This window comes from Micropterus salmoides, unplaced genomic scaffold (genome assembly GCF_014851395.1).
Source record: "Micropterus salmoides isolate LMB-PRFRI ecotype aquatic unplaced genomic scaffold, ASM1485139v1 Ms_hic_scaffold_12, whole genome shotgun sequence".
NCBI classification, from domain to species: domain Eukaryota; kingdom Metazoa; phylum Chordata; class Actinopteri; order Centrarchiformes; family Centrarchidae; genus Micropterus; species Micropterus salmoides.
In genome coordinates this window covers 24,415,324-24,440,019 of record NW_024040263.1, presented here as the reverse complement: position 1 = coordinate 24,440,019, position 24,696 = coordinate 24,415,324, and the positions used below count along the sequence as shown (strand labels likewise).

Sequence of the window (24,696 nt, the reverse complement as noted above, 5' to 3'; positions counted from 1 at the left end):
ACATTTGAAATAAGCATAATCAACATGTGTGGCTTATGTGGAATTGATTTAAGATTTGTAATAACCTATATTGCAGGTCATGTCAGTTGTTATGAGGATTGTTTTTTTCAGTAGAACATAGTTTCTATAAAAAAACATTTGTGGAAAATAACTGCGACATTGTTTCCAACACAGAAAGAAAAACAGTGAGGCACAAAGATGTTCTTTTTATTTATTTAGTGTAAGTGTCAATGCTGTGACCACCACAAACAACAAAATGTCCTCGTGTAATTTGGGTGAACTGCCCCTTTACACTCTGTTCGTACACAGTCAATAAAGTTTATTCAAATAAACACAGCGACGTCATGAAACACAATGGCGGCCGCTGGTACAGCTGTGACGGTTCTCACTCCAAACGGGAGAAGACAAACAGTTAAAGTTTTTCCAAACACGCCGTTATTACAGGTGATTTGTGCATGAAGAGCATTTCATGTTTCCTGACATGGAGGGGTTGCTTTATTGTGTTTCTTTGTTTCCAGACCAGAGAAAACTGTTTTTCTCTGAGTTAGCTTGTGTGGCTAACGCTAGTTAGCCAGTGACGGATCAGTTTCTTGTTGTGTGGATAAAATTAAATGGTTTTGCGAATAAGTTGCCGTCTCTTCCTCTGTGAGATTCATCTTGTGTTTGTCATCTTCAGGTGCTGGAGGATGTCTGCAAAAAGCATGGATTTAACCCCGATGATCACGGTTTGAAGTGAATATAAGTTGGCTGATGCAGCTGTCACAGTGCTGACATCTAAGCTAAATTAATTTTAGCCTTTCATTGCTGGCCTCTAAGGTTTTAAGCAGTTTAAGCCCTGAGCCGACACCGCATCTAAACACACCTCGAGACGTAATAAAATCACATGTGTGTACTCAACAGAAGTAGTGTAGTAGTACAGTGTAGTAGAAGTAGTCAAGAGGCTGCTGATATTTAACCAAACCGCAGGAGTCTGTCCCAAATTGTGTATATGAGTTATTTATATTCATTCACTCATATTCTAACCTATTGGTAAAACAAATGTAATTTTGGAAAACATTAGGTTAAGTTGTATTTGGACTATGTTAGGTAAGCAACAGAAAATGTTAAATAAATATAAAATATAAAAATAAATCTAATTTGCAGAGTTGAGATAAAACACAGGATTTAATCTGTAAAGCCGCCTTCAGTTGAACTAAAGATAAAAAGCAGCTGTTACTCACGTTTAATGCATTGACCTAATTTACCCTCAGGGATCATATCATTTTCTTCTTGTCCCAGCTCTAGAGAAAATATATTTTGTCAAATTTAATGGTTATTGTTTTGTTTTATTATTATATTGGAAAAATTTGATTGCCCCATCATGCCCACCCGTCTCTCCTCTGTGATCACAGGTTTCAGAGGACTGTTGTTGACCTCACACTGCCATGGAGGTTTGCCAACCTGCCCAACAACGCTAAACTGGAAATGGTGACCAGTGCAAGGAAACAGGCTGTAGCTGACAGCCAGGTTAGTTAAAACAAAGTGTGTGTGTGTGTGTGTGTGTGTGTGTGTGTGTGTGTGTGTGTGTGAGGGAGGGAGAGAGAGAGGGATAGCAGTGTTAATTGTGGTGGCTGACCACATAAGACCCATAATAGCAGTGTATGTGTAAAGTACAATATGTTTAGTAGCTTAATTCTCAGGTCTGACTTGGCAAAACAGAAAAATGTAAGCTTATGACATTGATATTGTTTTTAAACATAAAAAAGTACATTTCATATGATTGTATTTCAAAACAAACATTGATGATATTCTATACATATAAAATGATTGGTTGAGAATTCCTAGTCAATAAATTTCCTAAATCCACATGGACATGCATATACTTTTGGATACGTTTGGATTCAGCTCAGTAATAATACCTTTTGACATCTGCGTGTGCAGGCATGATACTGACTGAATCAAATATCACAACATTTTAGACTCAGTCTTTTCTCAGTCATATTTTGATAATGTGAATTATATTAATATTATTAATATATATTAACTGAATTATATTAATTATGGTAACATTCAGGTAGTAATCAGTTCAAGATATTGTATGAGTTAACTGTGATGTAGCTTGGACTCTGGAACGACAAAGTGTCTTAGTAAGGTGACTGGAGGGATGGACGGCACTCTTCCAAAAGATATTAACTTATTTGGTGTTGTGATTTTGATGATGGTGGTGGAGAGTGAACATGTCGGCCAAAATCTGTTCTGTTGGGTTGAGATCCAGTGACTGTGAAGGCCACAGCATATGAATCACATTAAATCAGTTAGTGACCCCTCATGGCCTGCATGGAAGCATCTGCATTCATTTAATTTCTCCACTGATTTATTCAGGTTTCTTCCTTTAACTTGTCACTCCTCTGTATATCACAGTAGGATGATTAGGGCTGGGTATCTCAATACAGGCGATTCCCCCTAGAGTGCGAGAAAATGTTCTCAGCTGTGCTTCATTGGATGATGAAGAGCTGTCACTTGTACACAGTTAAATACAGACAGGTGAGATAAAAGCCTGTGTAACAAAGTACAGGGAATCTGAGCCAGACAGTCCTAAACTGGCAGAAGACAAAATAGTTCAAAGAGGAAATATCTGCAGGAAGGAAAGGAAATTCCTCTACTTCAATAACGCAGCTCAAAGTATAGTGAAACTGGTGCCAGAGTATCAGCACTGTATCACATAAAATTGTGCGAGTATATTGATTATTTGTCCCAGCCATAATTATGTTTAGGGGAAAAAAATCCCAGCTCAAATGTAGCCTTATATTTTCATATCGGTATTATCTTGGTTTTTCTGTCAGCTGTATACGTGGGCTTTTATTGTCGGTACCTGGAAATTCATAAATTGCCTGTGTTCATGCGTTCACTCTGATCTGATCTGTATCCAAAAAAACACTTTGTTGTAGCTGAGCTGTAGTTTCCTATGACATCATGGCATCATAATCTAAGCAGTAAAATCATGGCTGGGTTTGATCTGTTGTTTTTGTTCATTTGATGGATGGTTGAATGTGGATACCTCACAGATTTTATATACTCGCATACACTCACTATTACCACACACACACACACACACACACACACACACACACACAGGCTCTCCCAGCATTTAAGTCGGCTAAACTGGTGTGTGAGAGTGTTTCGTGTTTGGCCGTTGACAGCCAAGGCGCTCGTTTCATCTCTCCTGGTGTGCCGATGTGCAGTGTGCTTTCTGTGCTGGACAACATGGTCGTTGAGTAAACATAAACAACTCGCAGAATGACTCAGAGAGAGAAAGAACAACAGAGAATCACACTGATGCCTGTGTGTTACTCATTTCCAGACCGAGGTAGGCCCACATGTGCAGCTTAATCAAGTTTGATTATCAAAGAATTTTCTTCCTCCAAAATGGCTCAAGACTGCAGAGCCAAGAACGTACAAATGGCCACCTAGGGAGATTTTGATATTAGTGTAGAGAGTTTTCTTCCTGCATTTCAGGTCGTGAAAGGTAAACATATGTTTTGCATCCTTTTGTGTTTAATAGTGTTTAAATGCAACTAAAATAGTTAAATTATTTTAAGGAAGAGGTCAGTGAGACACTTGAAAGTGTTTAATATTCTTGTTTAGTGGTTCTCAGTTTTTATGCATGTGATTTGCCTTTGTTAAACTGTTTCAATTGAATAAGGTCTAGATGTAAATCTATGCTGTATTTCATAAGAAAAAAAGCAAAAAAGGTCTTTTATCCTGGTGGCTGAGGTGACCATGTCATTGTGGATCAAATCCAGTAAGGGTCCTTTGTCACATCTTTGTCACCAGCTGTTAACATAGTAAATGCAAAAACTGCCATGATTTCTTAAATTCATCCCTCAACCGCCAATAGTACACGCAGACTGAGGTTAGACACCCAGCTCAAGACATGTGGATGGACTGATCATTTAGACCTGTTATTGGTTCCTGTGTAAACGGTGTTTTTGGTCTTGGACATATGTTTAAGGTTGTGTGTTTACTGTCGTTTCATATCCCTCAGGTGCGGATTGCACTACAGATGGAGGACGGCTCTCGGCTCCAGGGTTCCTTCTCGTGTGGACAGAGTCTGTGGGAACTGCTCACACATTTTCCCCAGATCAGGTGCGTGTGCGTGTGTGTGTACATACACATGTGCAAAGTTTGTGTGTGTGCTATTTGAAAAGTGAAGACACATTTTCTGGTTCTCACATCTTTGCAGGGCTGTTCGAGGGTTAAGACTTGGTTTTAGGGTTCAGGTTAGAATGAAGTTGTATTAATATGTTGAGTTGAGAGTTGCAAAGTGGGAGGACCCGCTGGTACTCTGAAGCGTCTTTTCAGATGAACAACATCCAGCGTAGAAACGCAGGACTCTCTCAGATAATGTTGGCTATTAGTTTTAACGTTTTGTCCATTAGTTTGGCATCACGGACTGCTGTGAATACTACAATACCCATAAGCCTCGGTCTCCGTTGCTATGGTGAAGTAACCAGTCAGATTTGACCGGTAGTGAATTCAGAATGCTTCGTTGTTGTATGGCGCCATGGTTTCTGAATCTATCCAAAGTTGAACCAGAAATCAGAAGTGATGCACCTGATATTATGGTAAAAACAAATGGGACCTTTACTTCCAGAATCAGGGTGCCCTAAATATCTCCTCCCACTTTGCAACCCTATTTAATGTTATTGTTTATCGTGTATAGTGATGATATGATGCTATCATTCTACAAATTTCTGTGCAAAATGTATTCACTTGTCCAAATTAATAATGTTCATTGCTAATACAGTTCATTGTTTTGAAAATTTGTTTTAATTATTTTATGTTTTTTCATATATTTGCCGTATTGTACAATATCTTGACACCGCCCCAGTAAGGTGCTAGAGATAGAGATGTGTTTGTGTGTTTCCCTTTATTTTCCACCAGGCCAGAAAATGCAGGTGATCATTGTTTAAGAATGAACGCAGGCTAACACTGTGTTAGATAACATCCCTTCTTCTCACCACTCCCATACTGAGGTCAAAGCTCTCCCACACAACACCGCCACTAATTCAAACACACACATACACGCAGCTGTTACTCAGTAGTTCCAGCTGTGCTGTCCCAGGTGCTCGTGCGTCCGTCCAGCCCTCATCTCATCTCTATTAAATGACATCACTCCGTAGCCTGATCCTTTTCCAGTGAAGTTACACTTCCATGAAATGAGTATAAGCTCCACACCAGCGTGAAAGCTCTGGGAATGTGGTGAAGCAGAGGGAGAAGCTTTGATTTTCAGCATTGAGAAGAACAATAGTAAAACATTTATGGTTCAATTAGTTTCTACAGAGGATTGTGCACACATGGTTTACACATGCAGACAGCGTGCCACCGCATCGCATGAGGATTTATTGCAAAATCATAAAGCTGATTTCTCTGAACAAGGGAAAGTCACTTCTGTGTTTTGTTTTGTCACAGTTGAAGCAAATAAAAAAGTCGCCCATAATTTTAATCCCTGTTTTTCTTATCGTCACCTCCTGATTCCAGTGTGTCGGAGCAGTGTGAGTCAGGATCCACACCCGTGTGTGTTTACATGAGAGACGAGGTATGCAATGTTCCCTTAACTCTCCCTCTTTTTAAGAGATGAAAGTGAGTTTTATGGTAACAAAGGTGTGTGTGTTTGGTTGCGTGTAGGTGAGTGGGGAAGAAGCGCTGAAGAAGGCCACTCTAAAGTCTCTGGGTCTTACAGGAGGAAGTGCAATTGTCAGGTAGGCCGCTTGTGTGATAATGTGTACAAACAGCGTACCGTACATAAAACAATGTAAACTGGAGAGTTTATGCTTCATGATAAAGCTCTTGTTTCTATTTCTGTTTAAGGTTTTTACTCAAAAAGACCAAAGCACAAGGAGAGGAAGATGACAGGGAAGTCACTGAAACAGCTGCTATACCTGCCACACCTGTTGCCAAGGAAACCACACCCAGCCCATCATCTCAGCCTGATCCTGCTCCATCACACCCGGAGACGTCAACAGCAGAAGTGCCAACTAAAAATTCAAGCCCCCATAGGCCAATGGAAGCCCACCCTGAGCCAACTCCTGCTTCTGCCACAAGCAAACTTCCTATTCAACAGGAAGAGGTTCCCAAATCCCACGATGCAGTTCAGCCAAAGTTTCCTCCTGTGGAGAGGGGAATGCCAGAGGAGGATGGCGAGCAAGCCGGGCCATCAGGACTGAATTCTCTCCCTTCTTTTTCCTCCTCTTCCGCTCCCCTGGCTCCTTTCGTTCCCTTCTCTGGAGGCGGTCAGCGCCTTGGCGGTCCAGTGGGAGGTGCAGAGGGACGCTCGCTATCTTCATCCTTATCATCCTCGTCTCTATCAGCTCTCACAGCTGGAGTAGAATCTCCCAAAGCCAAGAAAGCTAAATCCAGCTACGGTTCTAACGCCAAGGTAAGCGATATCTCTACAAGAAGTGCAAATGAAGAAAGTCCTAAAGTTTTCTGTTATTCTTATCCGAGATAAATAAACTTGCACAATTTGTATTTTGAGATTAAATATATTTGATTAAATATAAATCTCAGCATGGTTGATCCAAAGGCTCCAGTTTCTAAGCACTTTTTAATTTCTTGTCCAAGTTTGCTTAAAAGGTGATGTTATGATCTTGATGTGATATGACCAAAAGCTACAAAACAATTTCTCCACAAGTAATTGAGTTTAACTTTTAAGCCTTTTCTGTCTCTTTCACAGCGTCAGACCACTGCGAACCAGCCAGACGAGGACATGAATCAGGGGGACGAGTTCTTAGAGGTAAACCCATTTGTTTCTGACCTTTTTAACCTGTTCCCTGTTTATTTCAGTTTATCAGCTTTCCTCACTGTTGGGCTAGCGTCCCTCTCAAGCCACTCTTTAGATTAGATGATACTGTGGGCCCCCACCTAGACTACATGGAGACAGTTGCACCTTCCCTTCCATCCCCACTCTAAGTTTTGGAACTACAGTTCCCATATCGCTTTTGTAGCCTATATTCGTTTATATCCCTGCAAAGTAATCCCCACTGGATTACTTTGATACAGGAAAAAAAAACTTAAAAACATAATGATTCTGGCAAATTCTGGCATTATAAGGAGCGTCTTTTTCTATGATTTTTATTTGCAATGGACATCACATGACATGGTATTCTCTGAAAGTGCAAGTCACACTGAATATTTCCAACTGCTGTCCGTGTTGATAAGCTGCCAAATCAATGAGCCAAACTACAATGGCTGTTGTTTTTAGTACACCAGCATGCACTTTCACCTCACACAGTATATTTGTGTCAAGCCTCATAGTTTGAAAACACTCACTCACTCAGTCTCTTTCTGCAGCCAATAGAGAGGGAGCCTCTCATCTACCACCTGGACTCAGTGTCCCGCCACTCTGACGACAACGGGAATCTCCCTGACGAGTTCTTTGAAGTGACCGTGGATGATGTGCGCAAGCGCTTCGCCCAGTTGAAGAGCGAGAGGTGGGAGAAGGAAGTGAATGGAAGCGGTTGAGTGACTTTGGGTCAGAGGACTGTGTGCGATAGTTAGTATAAATACCTTGTTGCTGCAGAAACGCGTCTGGATCTGATGCATCTCTGCACTGTTTGTAACAGATAATTAGTCACTTTGGCATTTGGTCCTGCGGTGTTTTGTCGATGTATAACCCTTAATTGCAGAATACCATAGCAGTGATGAGAGGCCATAGGCAGAGAGAATGGTGGCCACCACTGCGTGCGTTTAGATGGGTTTTTTTTTATATATTTATTATGAGTTTGAAGTTTTTATTTATTTATGAGCGCTTCTTCGAAACAGATGCGGACGCGTTTACTCTGTGCTCTCTGAATGTGGCCGCAGCAGGCCACAGCTGCTGAGACATTGTGTGTGTTTGTAAACCTGTTCTCATTTATGAGACACCACGCACACTACAAAGGCTTCTAAATACGGCATGCAGGGAGCAATTAGTAAGCCTATTTTGTGTAGACGTTTATCTTCCAGCCATCCACCCAACACCGTCGGGTTGAGACCTCACCGTGTACATCCTTTAATCTCCGTCCACATTGACTTAGCTGACTGCCTCGTGGCTATGCTACTACCGTGTCAGTGACTGCAATTACCAAGGGTGGAATTAAGCCGACCACAGCAATTCGTCTCTGCCACTGACACGCATACACGGCCACACACAAGTAAGAGCAGAGGATGAAATATTTTCTGCTCATCTTTCCCCCATTGTTGATTCCACAGGCCGCTTTTTATTTCACCGCTCGTTTCGTTATAACCGTGTGTCGTCCCTTCCTCCCTCGTTCCTCCAGGAAGTTTTTGGAGGAGGCCCCGCTGATGACTAAATCTCTGAGAGAAGCACAGATGAAGGAGAAGATGGAAAGATATCCCAAAGTGAGCACAAGTGACAGCCACATAATTCTGTTTTTAATTGTGCGCGTTTGTATGTTCTTCTGTGACATATACAGACTTTAAATAACCCACTGCCACTGTGTATCTCCAGGTGGTCCTGAGGGTCCAGTTTCCAGACAGACATGTTCTACAAGGCTTCTTCAGGCCCCTAGAGACAGGTGTGTGTGCGTGTGTTTGTGTGTGGAGAGTGTTCATTTCAGCTGGCCTAGCCACAGGTATGGCTGCAATGTTCAAGCTACTTGCGGCTCCCTACCACAGTTATGACTGTAGCCACACCAGAGTGACAGGGAGGCAGAAAGAATGAAACCGGTCTGTAATTCCAGGGATTAAATCCACCTCAGCCCCCAACAGCAACACCACAACCAGCAGAACAACAAATGGGAGGGAAATTCCATCTGAAAAGTGAATTATACTCCACGGTGTGACTGATGTAGGTGTTCTGTGTTTGTTTTGTGTCCAGTTGGTGCTGTGAGGCATTTTGTGCGGAGTCACTTGGAGGATCCTCAGCTCAGTTTCTACCTGTGTAAGTGTCATTTTCCCACTAATGAATTACATCATTAAGCATTAAATCCCTGTAGCTCCTTGATGAAGGTTGGATTTTTTTATGACACCGTGTTTCTGGGGATTCGCACTTGGCCTGAAAATATCTCTCAGGATAAATCCAAGTAACATTTCTGACAACCACCCCTTCATTTCTTTTAAATAACGGTGATCATACAAAATAGGTACTTAATGGCACATTTTACAGCTGAAGAATAAACTTGTCAGTGCCTGCTGGACAAACTGTGTAATGGAGACAGTGTTTCTGAAGGACCTCAAGCCTAGTTTGGCATTTCTCGATCAACATATGCTAGTACCAATATATCTGTGATTAGTTTGGCTAGCTCTCTACTCATCAAAAGTAACTGCTGGGATCTGGGAACGCAGCGACATCTCTACAATGAAGTTCAACAGGGCAAGAAACGGGGGTGGTCAAACAATCGTACAGGTTGTAAACTAGCCAAACGTTTCACCAGATTGTCTAAACCACCTTCTCTCTTTCATCAAAGTTTGGCCAACCTGAAGGTTTCTTTAAAGCCCATCTGATGGTCCGACTGCTCAGGTTTCTTGCTCCGTCTGACTTGTTTTTAGTGATGATGCTGCATTTCCAAATCTCAGCAATTGACGCAGTGAGTACAAAGTTCATAAGTTATAAAACTATGAATATAAGTTGCATTAAAGTGGAAAAATATTTTTCTAAAATTCCTTTTAAAAGCTCAATCAGCACATCCTGCGTCAGATTTTCTCTTTTGTTGTTAATTGTCCAGCTTTTGGTTGATTTCACAGCCAGTGCCTCGTGCATTTGAGGACAACTTTCACATGAACAGTATCTGTAGATGTGGACAAAATGTTGTTATACAACCGCATTAGTTTTAGATGAGCATGTCTGCAAACCTAGGTCTCATTATTTCTATTTTTTAAATTCACTTTGTTCTGTGGAACTTTCCAGTATCAGTAAGGACTTAATTGTATATTTTAGCTCAAGGATGATGTGGCCTCTTTCTAATTTCTACCCTTTTTTTTTTTTTTTGCTGAAAACTTTCTTTCAGTCATCACCCCTCCAAAAACCATCCTCGACGACCCTTCAGCTACACTGTTTCAGGTAAGATCCCTCAATAATTAAAAGTGATTTGATTCAAACAAACCACATCACAGTCAAACTCCAGAGAACAACTCCAAAACTCTGACTTCCCATCTTAGATTATCGTAACACACACACACACACACACACACACAGGCTGGCTGTAAAATGTATTGGCTGGTCCCTCTCTCCTCTTCAAAGCCCCACCACATTCCCGTTCTCCCCCTCTTCTCTCGCTCCTACACACTCTCACACTTGTTCCCCCCTCTCCACTGTCCTTGACCCCAGCTGGGCTTGATTTTTCCCAGACTGGCACATGGGGTTAATACAGGCCTCGCTTTGATCTCTACACACACACACGCACGCATATACACACACACACACACACACACACACCCACACAAAGCAATTGGATGCCATGATGCTTTGTTGCCTTTGAGTATGGAGCTATTAGAATAATGCACAGTCGAGAGTGAAGAGACACAAATGAAAAACAAAAAGTTGTCTTCTGGTACGGTTAATCAGTCTGTCCTCAGAGGCCCTCATGGACGCTGCTTGTTGTGTTATTTTTAGATGCATTAGAACAACGAGAACATTTTTATCATCAGCGCCTCCCGTTTTCTCTTTTGACACTTTGACTCAACGTAAAGTAGACAAAAGAAGAAGTGGAGGAAGAGAAAGTAGTTTGAAGTGATATCCTGTTGTGATGATGAACAAGATTTGGCTCCTCAAAGGGACTGCTACAAAAGATAACGATTCTCAAAAGCACACTTTGAAATGTGTGTGTGTGTGTGTGTGTGTGTGTGTGTGTGTGTGTGTGTGTGCACGCGCGCCCTTTTGGTGCCATGATCCCTCAGAATCAAATCTGATGTTCTGATGCAAGTTGCCCGTCTCTCTTTGTTTTTCATCTATTTGTCCCTTCTGCCTGCCTGTTTATTACTACACTTCCCTCTCCTGAACCCCAACTCCAGCTTTCTCTCTCTCTCTTTTCCTCTCGTCTCCCCACTCCACCACCCCCACTTACTTGTCCATTTCCATCACCACCAATACTGTCTCTCTCCCACCCTCTCTTGTGCCTCACCCCCTCCTTCTTCACCCCCATGTCTCTCTCCATTAGGGACTTAAAAGCGTTAAAGTGCACAAAAACAAAATCTTTTATCCCCTTGGTGTGATGACACAGACAGACACACACACACACACACACACACACACACATACACACTGTCTGGCTCTGTTTTCCTGTCTATACAATCAATCTTTGACACAGACACACAAGGAATCTTTAATCTTTTTTTGTCATGTCACATGGACACGAGTGCACATGCATATGTTCGCTCGCTCGCACACACACACACACATACACACACTCGGTTCAAATTCACAGAAAGACACACTTTAATCACTTTGTGTCATGTCAGGAAAGGAATGTTTCCCAACCCAGAAGCCCTTTGATACCAGGCGTCCCCTCCCTCCTCCGTCTCTCCCTCTGTCTTCCATCAGGATCCGTTCTGCCTCTTTCTCTCCCTTGCTCCATTCCTCTCTTATGTTTTTTACACTGTCTCTCTCACACAAACACACACAGGTCTTGTCCCGTTGCCCTGTCTCATCCCAGTGCCGCTGCCAGAGGGAGCAGGATAGCAGGAATGCCCGTTGTTTCACTGTAACACAGTGTGTCCTGCTTGCAGGGCTGCGATAATAGCAATTAGGCCAGCGTGTCCCAATTTAGCATCTTGCTAGTGAGGGCTGGGGGGGGAGGACAGTTAGTCTGGGGATATCGTGCCAACATGTCATACTGACTCCTCACAGACTCTTTATCTCTGTAATAGATTCATACTTCCCAAACTGAACAGGAAGGTACAAACTGTCGTGTGTTCGCAGAGATTGTGAAGCGAGATTTGAGGAGATATGTGCTGACTGTGCTGCATTTGCTCCATTTGTACTGATGGTGGTTATTTATTTTATTTAAACTGTTATTTGAAGTGTACATAAGATACAGGAGGACAGGGATTAGTGCATCTGTTAAGATTTATTACACAGGGATTTAGGCGATGAAACAAGAAGTTTTATCCTGTATTTTTTCACCCTCGTCCCTCTGTCGTCCAAGAAGCCATGTTTTCCGTTGACATCCGTAGTATTAGGGTTTCTCTGAAGCAAGCATTAGGTAATAAAGATCAGGTAGACACTTTTACATGTGATAAAACAGTTCCTCCTTAAATACTGATAAAGCACTTCCACCTACTATGATTAGTATGAATAATTAAGTCACATTTTTGGTTTACATATATTTAATATGCAATTTATAACATTATCATAAGACATATTCTTCTTCATGACTCATGGTATTTTCTTGAGAATAAAATTAAGGTTTGTTTCCCCTTGGTGTTTTTTTGTGTTTTTGTGTGGTGTTTTTGGGGGCCACAGGACAGCCCCCAGCTGAAAGTGATTTTTACCTCTTCCTCATTCAATACAACTCAACTTCAATTTTCTGTGTTCTGCTCTCCTTTCTTATAATGTGCGCATGAGTTTGAGGACTGTGTTTTTCTTAAACCGGGTTAATTTGTCTACTTTCTATTAGCTTCACAGACCTTGCAGACAGACAGACGTGCCCTGCCTGTCTGTCTGTCTGCGTTTCCACCTCGTAATTGTACAGTTGATAACATCTGCCTGCCACTGGTCCATTATAACCATTAAGACGTTCACCGGAGAGGAGTGTTGTGCTTCAGGGGTGAAAGTGTTTTCACTAACCATTTGATTGGAGCTCATTTTGTGGTCTGCTTCAAAGAGCCACGGTTACTGGTTCAGATCCCCGAGCAATGAATCATCTTCAGAACTGAACTTGATTTTGGCTTGGATGTGGCGGCAGCTCTTGGTTTGCGTGTAGCAGGAGGCAGTTTTGTTTAAATCTTTCCATGTTTTGCAGACATGGATTTGTGTGCCAAACATTTTTGATGGCTTCTGTTCATCTCTCTCTCTCTCTCTCTCTCTCTCTCTCTCTCTCTCTCTCTCTCTCTCTCTCTCTCTCTCTCTCTCTCTCTCTCTCTCTCTCTCTCTCTCTCTCTCTCTCTCTCTCTCTCTCTCTCTCTCTCTCTCTCTCTCTCTCTCTCTCTCTCTCTCTCTCTCTCTCTCTGTAGGCCGACCTGTTTCCTGGTGCACTGGTGTACTTCGGCTCCGACGTTAAGACAGGTTTTTATCTTTTTGGTTCTTTTCTTTCATATGCTGATTTTGAATTAGATACCGGTGTATTACTAAGGAATGTAATATAGCAAAACAATAGTTTACTGTGTGTGTGTTCCCTTCACAGATTTTTACATAAAGAGGGAACTGCGGGAATCGTCTGTCTCTGCTTTTCAAGCAAATGAGTCCATCGCAAGGTATGTGTACACGTACGTGTGTGTGCGCCTGGCTGTGCGTGCATATGGGTGTGTATATGTACTTGTACCCCGCAGCAACCAGCCTATTTTCCTGTCACAAGGCTGTCATCATAGGAATCCCTTTGAGGTTCTGCCTGAACAGCAGGTGCCCCCATGCGCCCTCATTTCCTCCATACACGCACACACATTCTCACACACACATACGTTTTCCAGTCCTTCTAAAGATAGAGCCGGTTTCCCAAAAGTGACCCCCACCTGTTGTCCTTTTGCTCTTTACCAAGGTCATCACTCCTCCTGTGTTTAAGATCTTGATCTCACTCTATTATTAAACTTCTGGCACCGCTCATTATGTAAAAACAGTGCTGCTTTTAATACATTAGAAAAAAAAACAACAAGCTGCCTTCTCTCCCGGTGACTCATTTTTAAAGATAACAACTTTTTTTTCCTCATCCCACGTCAGCTGCATGCTCCGGTCCCCGTCACCCCCCACCAGCTCAGAAGAGCCACTGCCTCCTCCAGAGCTGAGTGCGGTCACCAGCGGGTCCACACAGGGTGAGCAAGACCCATCTCCGCACACCCAGGCCGCTAAACCTGCCAGATCTGACCCGGGCAAGGTGCCCAAGTGGCTCAAGCTTCCAGGTGAGGACCGGACAGAACTGTAGAGCACACACACCACAATACACATTCACACATGCAGTTTGGCTAATTTTTTTCCGGATGATGGGAAAACATGAGACATAGTTGCCTTTTAGTTCTGGTTCCTGTTCACACTGGCTTTGTATAAACAAACCAAGCGCTGTAAAGAAAGTCATACAGTCTGATTGCCATCCTGCATCGTCAGCAGCACATGGACCGGCGTGGTGAAATCAAATTCTGGCGACTGACAGAAAGTCATGCTGCACTTTTACTGAACTTAATATTAGTCAGGAATTTATTTCCTCCATGGCAGCAACACATGTTACACAAGCCATCAGAAACTCCCCAAAGTCAAACTGGGCTTCATGAACCCTTACAGGGTTGATGAACTGTAAACACACTTAATGGAAGTTGCTAGACGAGCAACTATTTAGGCTACAAACAACCCGTAAAGCAGCACTTTGTAGGAGCCGGTGTTACACCAGAACTCTCTCAATTCAAAAAGAATACCTGATGTTGTGAATACTCAAAAATATCACAAGACCTCCACTTTTTCAAGCATAATTTTCACGGGGAAAAAACATCTCATATTCAGAGTTGCTTCCTTGTCAGTTGACGACCAACATGTTGCTTTAACGGTACTTCAGCTCATTCATCACACATTCACTGCCACAAAATCTTGAGGTCGGTCTGCTCTGCTTTCACACCACAAACAAACCACCTTTTCAGGTGATCTCGGCCCGGCAGCGTTCACACCAGCCCAAATAAACTGAACCAAACAGGAAAACAGACCAGAGTTCATGTGAACCGCACCAAACAGGTTAGATGTGAACCCGTCCAGCACATCCTCCACAGAGATCACTTCCTTTTTCTTTCTGTAGACAAAGAACAGAAGGCTGCGAGCCACATGATTATTCTCGTAGTAAACACATGCACACAAACCCCCAAACCACAGTCAATAGGAAATGGCCTTTTGAAAGCAGCATTCCTCATGACTCAGAAGATAAGGATGCATGTTCGGATGAACCAATTAGTTCAGGATGGTCACCCCCTCCGGCCCAGGAGACCACTACAGACACTCGGGGTCCAGGGAGACAGAGCCTGCTGCTGGGCCACATCACACAGCACGAGCCCCTGTGGTCTGTCCAGGCACGGCGCTTTTCTGTTGTTCTATTGTGGTGTTTCTGGTGGTCACTGTATTGATGTTGTTTTTTTTTTTAGAATAATGCTCCCTTTTCTGTCTGTCTTGTTTGTGTTTTTGTGCGTGTTTTATTTCTGGCTAGTCTCCGTGTGCGTCCATGTGCGTCTTTCAAGAAAGTTGTGGCTGCTTTCTCTTTCATGAGGAAAGTTAAAAGAAAAAGACTGAGGGGAGAGGGGGGCTGAATCGGGAGTTATAGACTCCATGTGTGGAACGTCGCGGCACAGAGGTCACTTGCACACGCACACTTGTCCATCACTGAAGATGTCCGGGAGTTTAATCGGCCAGATTGTTGTGATGCGTCCTGTAGGAATGGAAATTAGAGCCGACACACTTGACATTTGGGGAAAATCGCTTATTCGCTTTCTTTCTGAGAGTTGGATGAGAAGATGGATACCACTGTCATGTCTTTACGCTAAATTTAAAAGTGTAGCCATGCAACAGTTAGCTTAGCATAAAGAATGGGAATGGGGAAAACAAAGGTTAAAAAAAAACATTTGCACCTATAAAGCTCATAATTTTTATTTTTTTTAATTCGTACAAAAACCACCGTGTAAAAACATGCATTTTACTGACCAAAATGTAAGTGGAAAACATAAGAAGTGAAGAAGTAAATCATTCTTATCAGAGTAAAACCTTTCTGATATTTCAAAATCGGTACCGATGCAAATATGTTTACTGTACCGTTAATTTGTATTGTTCGTTGAAAGGCAGTGCTATTAATTGCTGTCTCCTGTTTCCTGCACAGGTAAAAAATAAGACTGCTACTGTATGTTGATGGGAGGACTTACCACGACAGACATCTGTCAAGCTGCTTGCAGACAGATGAGAGCACTTAAACTTGCTGCGCTTTGATAGAGGCTCGACTTTGTGACTGCAGTGGACCTAATCCATCGTGTAAGAAGCCTGCACTTGACTAGGTTTTAAAACGGTCATAATAATGAGATGAGCGTAAAAAGTGAATATTTAATTGCCAAGAAGATTGTCTTGTTTCATTCCGGTTGGAGGAGAGAGTGCTGAAGAGGCTGTTTTTATTCAGCTGGTGACAATGTAGTGCATATAGTGAATAATAAAGATTGTTGTACTGAAACTGTGTCTTGTTGTTTGTATTGTTTTAGGTTTACGTTACACTACCACCTGTCGCAACAATCTCACTCCATTTAGCAGTCACAAGTTGAGTTAAAACTGGAATTTGTATGTTTCACCATATTAAAAATATTATACGATACAAGTGTATAATTTACAGTAAAACGGCAGATGTGTAAAGTTTGGGCTCCAAAACCAGCAGTCACACTCAATAGTGCACAGCCACTTACCGCTGCTAACACATGGGATCTAGCTACTGAGACTGCTAGCTTTCGGAAAAGCTAAAACTAAACCTATTTATTTTATTCTGTAACGGAAAAACATCCATTCGGATGAACCAAAATCTTTCTAAATTTAATAATAAATCCAAGCTCCTGCTGAAGCTCTGCCGACGCTGAAAGTCGTGTAGTCTGCACGAATAGTCACCACCATTTCAGCTTTTGACCCTAATTAAAAATCTGCTATTTGGTTGGATTCTGCTACTTTTAAATCACATGTTTGATTAAATTGTAGATTTATTATATTGCTTTTAATATAAATAGTAGCATATGAAAAGAAAAGCAAAGGAATACATTTTATTTGAAAGATGTCCCCCCTTTCATTCCCAAAAGATTATCCAGAGTGCAGTTGTTAGTGATGTAAATTCTGTGGTGATGGCTTTTGTGTTTTTTGTCTGTAATACAGTTTGCTGACCAGCGTTAAAACTTTAAACCCTTTTCCCTCTAAATCACTGATTCCTCTTCACTTTATAACTACATATCGGGGAAAAATAACTTAGAGAAACTGTATTTCCATGTCCAGGACAATGAGGGAAGGTAATTGGAAAATAAGATGAGATGAATTTGAGGTTAAACCTGAGAGACAAGTGGGCTGATCGGTCTGTCACAGCCACATCAGAGGCCCCTGTACCTGTTGAGCTTGTAAGTAAGTGAATGGCGGTGTTAAAGAGCAGCTCAACGTTTTCCAGGTGCCTTCCTGGAGCCTGAACAGACCTCAAGATACACAAATTCACACAGACTGTCACGTGCCCCGACTTATCTGGCCGTCCACAGGTAATGGTAAACATGCAACATGCAGCCATAGTTTCACATGTTGTCACCGTCACACATGCACCTAGAGCACCTTCCTCAGGCTTCACCCCGACTCCTTTAGCTGCACGAGTAGCTTCAAAAAGAGGCGAGCAGGAGTGTGTGTGTAGGTGTGCGCGTGGTGGGAGGAGTGCATTCCATCCACTTGTGACACACACACACGCACTCTGTCTGTCTCCCTCTTCCCAATAAATTACCTCCAACTGGAATCTTTGTTGCCAAATAAAGTGATAGACACTTACATTAGAGAGGCTGTTTTTGTTGTATGTCAAGGAGGGAAGTTTTACTTGGAGTTGAAACTTTATTCTCAAATTCTGCATCACACCACTTGTACATACAATAAGAAGTACTAGATCAAAACTATCTCTCCATGATTTAATGGAATTCAAAATATTGAGAAGTCACCGCTCGCTCATTGTTGTCCATTTGTTATTATGCAGACAAAGCTGGACATTCTAACGCTCTAATGAAAAGATGTGTGCTGTGTCAGCACATGGGGCCTCAGGGTCTTCTCAGCTGCAGCGCTGCTGCTTTGCTACAATAGCGGTCCCTGGTGGCAGCTGTAGCAGTGACAATTGGTCCTTCAAGCCCACAGCTGCATCAGTGAGAAGAGAGATGGAGCTAGAATTGAAAAACAAACTTTAGCAGTGTTCGAGACCTGGGGCGCTGTTAGCTCGTGTTCAAGGCTGAGTCCTTATCGCAGCAGGCCGGGTCCAGCCTGAGGCCCTTTGCTGCATGTTGTCCCTTCTCTCTCTTACTCCCTCGTTTCGTGTCTCTCTTCACCTGTCCTATCTGAATTAAAGACTGAAAGCAAAAATAATATCTTTTAAAAAAATACTTGAGACCTGCATAAATAGTAAACACTGGAGCAGATTACAAATGTGTAAGGAATTCACGTGCAGGCTATTAATAATTAATAATTCACGAGCCCTCGATTTTAGTAACAGATGCACAGAAGCCTGTGAGAAAGAAACACAAATAAAGACAGCTCACAAGGTTAATGTGTGTTGATGAATGAGTGTTAATGTTAGTTTTAACTGTTTCAATGCTTAGGTGATCAATTTGACTTGCAAATAGAGTTTCAGCGTGGGACTTGGTGACAGCTGATAAAAGCTGCGGATGGAAAATGCATCATGTTGGTTGTGATATTTCTCTTTTTATGATCCCTCACAGCTGACAAATGATACTTCCTTTATTGACACACAGATTGTTATGAGTGGAGCTTTGTCTATCAACACTGCAGGCATCTAATGTGAGTTACTGCACTAATGTGACAATATATACATTGTCTGGAATATTTTAATGATAAACTGCAGGACGTTCAAACTTGATAACATTACTTACATCTAGAATAATGGGCTCTCTTATCCACAGATTGTGCCTCTCATGCATTATCATGCGTTATTGAGGCCCAAAAGTGGCATGGGAAATGAATGAATAAATAAGTGATCATGATTAAATAACATAGGCCTAAATCAAAAAATAAATACCGAAATTTAAAGGTGCTACATTTATAAAGAATATTGTATTTTTCTGTATTAATTGATTGATTTCTTTCATTTGTATTTACATAATTTATTTGTCTAGTTATATATTTCCACGTTTATTTATTTATGTATTTAATTAGTTATGGAACACATCATTACAGTACATGTCGACCTTTTGACAGGATTTAGTTGCAGGTGTTGTGTACACTTGAATCGATGAATGAATCGATGTTGTGGAGTCACACACCTGCAGGTGGAGACAGAGACCTGAGGACGGAGAACTGCTTACTGAGGCCGTGTGAGATAGGAGGAGAGTCATATACATGGACATTTACTTCTGCCATGCTGTGCTGCCTCATTTGACATGAAATGACCATACAGTTTCTTTGCCATTCTACTCCACATCATGGACAATACATAATGTTTTTTGTTATTGTTTCATGGTAACTAAAAGGCAGAGATTAACTGGAAGGATGAAAATTAAATTCAATAATGTAAAACATGTTAGGAAAATGGATCATTTGAATTTAAAGCAGATGATTTTCATGGTGAATGAGCTAAGATGTGTAATGTGATGCCTAAATATTTGCCACAAAGATGATTTTGCTCCCTACCACTGACAAAATAAGAAATGTCACAGAGCCTTCACCACGCGCTACAGCAGGGTTGTTATTGTTAGTATGTGTGTTCATTGTGCCAAGACACTATGGTCCTCTCTCCTTTATACCTTTGTCATTTGTTTGTTTTATGTTTTGGATTAAAGTCCAAAAACGAGTATGTGTAATGTGAATAGTGTCACTTGTGACAAAGAGACTTGTCACCCATCTTTGTGGTTCTCTTCAGCTATATGGAACCTTTAAGTCTGTTTAGATCATTGATTTGTTTGGCACCCAATAGAGAATAAGTAAATAAGAGAAAAAAAAATTGCATGAATAAAAAGTAGTGTGAGTGTGGTGGGAGGAAAATGTGATTTACCAACCTAAACATCTCTCGGACCATGCCAAATCTACACTCCCAGCTGTGTAAGTGTCACCTGATTATTGCATATTGATCCTGATCTGTGTATGTCTTTGACATCATAGGGTCAGTTATCTCACCTCATTCTGCAGGGTCTGTAATGTGTCTGCGTGCCCCAACTCCACGCCCAAACACATGTACATATCCCTTCAGCACTCATGTGGTGATGGCCCAACCCTAAATAACTTCCATTCTGGTCTGACTGACCGGCAGCTCCCCCTCTCCTCACGGCACAGCAAGGGACAGTGAGGAAGGAGAAAGTGTGACAGGAAGAGTGTGTGACAGCGAGAAAGCAAGAAGATGAGTGTTGACATTTGAGGAGAGGTTGGGGTCTTTGACTCATGTGGCTACGTGGATTCACGCTATGAGCGTGTTCAGCAACAGATACAAATCAAACATATCTGGATAACTGATCCAAGAAGAATTACCAGGAGATTCTGAGTTTGGACCGGACCATTTCAGCTGAAGGGTTGGACTCGACCAGGCTCCGATAGCAGCCATTTCCCAGAAGACTCGACTCGACCGACAACTGCTGGCTAAACATCCTGGACTTACAGGATCTGTAGGTTCTTGTGATAGAAAATTACTTATCAAAACGTAACTACAGTTAGGTGGAAACTTCAACCCATCTTCCCTGGTTTTCTGGGCGCACAGTATTGAGTCAGGATATTTGTGAATGATGATTCAGTGTGATCTCTCCGCACCTAAGGTGAGTGTGTGTGTGTGTGTATGTCTGCTTGGCCAGCTTGAGCTCTTACAGAAGATCTCAAAGGGAGATTTCCTCTACTTTTTGTCTGTGACATGCTCTGATTCATCAACACAGAAATAGTGTAGAAAGTTCCCACCAAGTCTGTAAACGCAGCACAAAGAGCGGAGTGCGACCCTGCAGAACCCAGAGCTCACATAAGGTAACAATAGTATTTTAAAACACCTGAGCATCGGGACATCCTGCCACATGTTCATCAAGGACGCTGGAAGTTTCCACATTGTTGAGGCTGCTTCATGCAACAGCACTGAGGGCCAAGATTGAAGCTGTATTGTTTCTTTGAATGTATGAGACTGTTTAAGACTGTTTCGCTTTTCTTTGACGGACAAACCCTGGAATGAGAAAGACTCCAGGCTGGATGTGATCTCTGGATGTAACGATCACAATCACAACTTTTGCTCCTTAGTTCTCGTTTCTGTGGGACTTGCTTGGACTTGAGCTAAAGCATAAAACTTTGAACTGTTTCAACTTTAAACTCCACATCATCATCTACAGTGCAACTGCTGGACATCCAGAACGTCTCACTGTAGATTGTTTATTTATTGTCTTCTCCTACACTCACCCAGTTATGGATTCACAGGGGGGACCATACCTCAACAAGAGGGCCCTCTGCTCACCTCTGGGTGCGGCCCGCCTCTGCCAGCTAGCTATGGGTTGTGCTGTGATTGCAATGGTAACCCACAGTGCCGGCTTCAGTGGTTCACACGGGGTGTTCTGTATGGCGGCGTGGTGCTTCTGCTTCGCCATGTCGGTTGTGGTGTTTTTCCTGGATGCTACTCGTCTCTACAGTTGCCTGCCCATATCCTGGGACAACCTCACGGTCACGTGTGCTGCCTTCGCAACACTCATGTAAGTTACATGTTCAGGTGTAACTCTGTTCCTCACTTGGGTCAGAGGTGGTGATGCTTAAACTCGGCACATACCTGTGCTTCCACATCTTTTGTTTCCATCATGTAAAAAAACACATTAAGTGCACACATAACAATACTTTGTCCCAACAATCCACAATTCAAATACACTGAAAAAATTAACCGACACACAGATCATCAGACACAGACCTAAATGAACCTTTAATTATCTGTGTCAGTTACTTCTTAATACTGTGTGGGAAAGTACAAAGGAATACTGTGTAGCACCATGGTATGGTTATAGAGCTTTCCAAAAATCTTACATAGTTTCAAGCAGTGCCCTCACACTGTTAAAAACTTTCGTTTCTTGTATAGAAATTCTGTCCACACTCAGTAAGATCCACAGTAAGCTACTTTTGATTAACTACTTTTTACAATATTACCTTTTGGCTTTTAACATTACCATATACATTGTGATATATAACATTATATATACAACATATATATAACATTACCATACATTGGTTGACCACTGTCAAAAGCTATAAAAGGGGGCGATTTTGTAATACTCTGCCCAGAAAATGCTTAAAGCTGCTATATAATTAATATTTTGACATTAACAATGGAACAAATGATTGTGTGTAAGTTGAAAGGAGTCCCTCGTATTGACAGTTATTTAATTATCACCTGATTCTGCAGTTACCATCAGTGCTACAGAGCGTTTTCGCATCTTTCAGCTTGTTGTTAGGGTTTTACTGCAACTTCACTGTTTTGGTTCACTCTCACCGCTCTCAGAATTTTACTTCAATCAGCAGCAAACAGCGTTTTTTAGCGAAAAAGCTGTGATAAACCCACTGTAGGCTATCTCACCAGCACCAATCAACTGACAGAGAAAGTTAACAACTAGCTGGTGAACGTAGCAGAACATGTAGCAACTCAAGAGCCAGATATTGGTGAAGAGCGAAACAGAGCTAAAAGGAGAGTGAATATTATAATATTAGAAATATAAATATAAATATTAAACTTTTCATCAGGTGGACACTCCACTCTAAAGGACTAATAATGTTGCTCTGTGTCTGCTGAATTTGTAAATAAACCGCATTTAGCTGACATTATATCAACTTTATAAGGTGATAGGCTAACACACGAGTGTTGTGTTTACAGCTTGTTGTCCTGCCCCCAAGTCACCAAAAAGTGATTAGCCTACAGCTTTAAGTACAAAATAATATCCACTTAAGGTCCACTTACTAGCTTTGTCAGACCTTTCAACTGTATCGCATGGTCTTCATCAGCGAATGGACCTGGATCAGGTGTCATCACATGACCCACGTGAGGAACATCAATCACATGAGAACAAGTGGTCAAATACGGGATAAGTGGTTGTAGCCATCTTTGAACCAAGACAGGGGTTACGACTTATCCACTGACTTTATTATCCTGGTTTGATGACATCAAATCTACACTCATGTTTTTCTGCCTTCTCCTGTAGGTATGTGACAGCCTCTGTGGTCTACCCGCTCTTCTTTGTCCATTCTGAGTGCCCCTACGCAGGCTGTGATGTCCGAATTTTCCGCATCGCAGTGACCGTCTGCTCCATCCTGGGTGCTCTGGCCTATGGGGCTGAAGTGGCCTTGTGCCGTGCCAGACCAGGTCGCACCGTGGTGGGCTACATGGCCACAGCCTCTGGCCTCCTAAAAGTCGTTCAGGGCTTTGTGGCCTTCATCATCTTTGGAGCTCTGGCTAACGGGAGCGAGTATTCCCGTTATGCTGCCACAATCTACTGTGTTGTCGTGTATGCTTTCTGCTTCACTCTGACCACGCTGGTGGTCATAATGACGGTGGGTGGACGGACAAAAGCTGTGCGCTGCATGTCCTTTGACCGCTTCGTGGTGGTGTGCACCCTCCTGGAAGTCCTGCTCTACCTGAGTGCATCAGTGGTGTGGCCGGTGTTCTGCTTTGACACAAAATATGGCTCTCCATCAAGACCATCATCATGCCCTCTGGGGAAGTGTCCGTGGGACAGCAAGGTGGTGGTGGCAGTATTCTCCTTCGTCAACCTTGGACTGTATGTGGCGGACCTAGTCTACTCCCAGAGGATACGATTTGTCTCCTCACAAATGCCCACTAACTCACGAGTGTAGCATGTGGAAGCATATTACACAGCACTGACTTAACAGGTTTAAGTTACTAATCTTCACTGTTTATGAATTAGTTTGTGCATTTATTTCAAATTTAAAGACACATAAAATCTAGTGTGTGTGTGTGTGTGTGGGGGGGGGGGGTCTGCTGCTGAGGCACCCAGACACCCCAAAGTCAATGTGGGAGCATAGTGGAATGTGAACAAGGAATGTCCCACCACGTTCCCCCTGCCACACCCCACTGAGGTGATACCCCATCTCTTTAAGTCACCCCTTCTGCCCTCTGAGAGATTTTGGGAGAACAGCAAGCCTCACACAAGCAACCAGGGCCCACTGGTATGTCCTGCCAAATCCTCATAAAACCTGCGGCATAGCACAAACACACACTTGCTTGCTCCTTGTATTTCTGCTCAAATAATCTTCTTGAATATAAATAGCAAATCTGGCATTGGCATCTGTGGCATCCCTGTCATCTGAAAGCCCCACGCCTGCGATCCACGGACATTATCCAGGCTGCCAAAAATAAACATGAGCTGTCTGCACTCATGTTGAAGCCATGAGACAGCATTTATAAGAGGCTGGTGTCTTTTAAACCTCTATATGAAATCTTTCATTCTGTCTATGATAAAATGTACAGCCCATTTAAAAAACAGATGTGTCTCTACGGTGTCTCATCCAACTCCAAGATGACATGCACTGGAAATACACAAAATTCACAATTACACATTTGTGGTCAGTGTGACTGAGGAATGTTTGCAAATTATCACAGACCTAATATGTCTTCAAACAACAGGTCAAATATATATATATATATATATATATATATACATATACAGGTGCTGGTCATATAATTAGAATATCATCAAAAAGTTTATTTATTTCAGTAATTCCATTCAAAAAGTGAAACTTGTATAATATATACATTCATTCCACACAGACTGATATATTTCAAGTGTTCATTCCTTTTAATTTTGATGATTATAACTGAGAACTAATGAAAACCCCAAATTCAGTATCTCAGAAAATTAGAATATTGTGAA

General features: G+C 42.1%; 2 protein-coding genes across 2 annotated transcripts; both read left to right on the top strand.

The window, feature by feature from the left end:
* The first annotated feature begins 320 nt into the window (after positions 1-320).
* aspscr1 (ASPSCR1 tether for SLC2A4, UBX domain containing) lies at positions 321-16,316 on the top strand. Its single transcript, XM_038714145.1, has 17 exons — positions 321-444; positions 677-732; positions 1,392-1,506; positions 4,025-4,125; positions 5,521-5,578; positions 5,668-5,741; positions 5,851-6,418; positions 6,716-6,775; positions 7,333-7,472; positions 8,301-8,382; positions 8,492-8,558; positions 8,861-8,923; positions 9,990-10,042; positions 13,153-13,204; positions 13,323-13,392; positions 13,853-14,031; positions 15,975-16,316. The coding sequence occupies exons 1-17, from the start codon at positions 355-357 to the stop codon at positions 15,983-15,985; spliced, it is 1,839 nt and encodes a 612-aa protein (XP_038570073.1). The 5' UTR covers positions 321-354; the 3' UTR covers positions 15,986-16,316.
* A 3,860-nt stretch (positions 16,317-20,176) lies between these two features.
* On the top strand, positions 20,177-23,748 carry LOC119898560 (myeloid-associated differentiation marker-like protein 2). Its single transcript, XM_038712689.1, has 2 exons — positions 20,177-21,519; positions 23,008-23,748. The coding sequence occupies exons 1-2, from the start codon at positions 21,239-21,241 to the stop codon at positions 23,657-23,659; spliced, it is 933 nt and encodes a 310-aa protein (XP_038568617.1). The 5' UTR covers positions 20,177-21,238; the 3' UTR covers positions 23,660-23,748.
* The last annotated feature ends 948 nt before the right edge of the window (positions 23,749-24,696 follow it).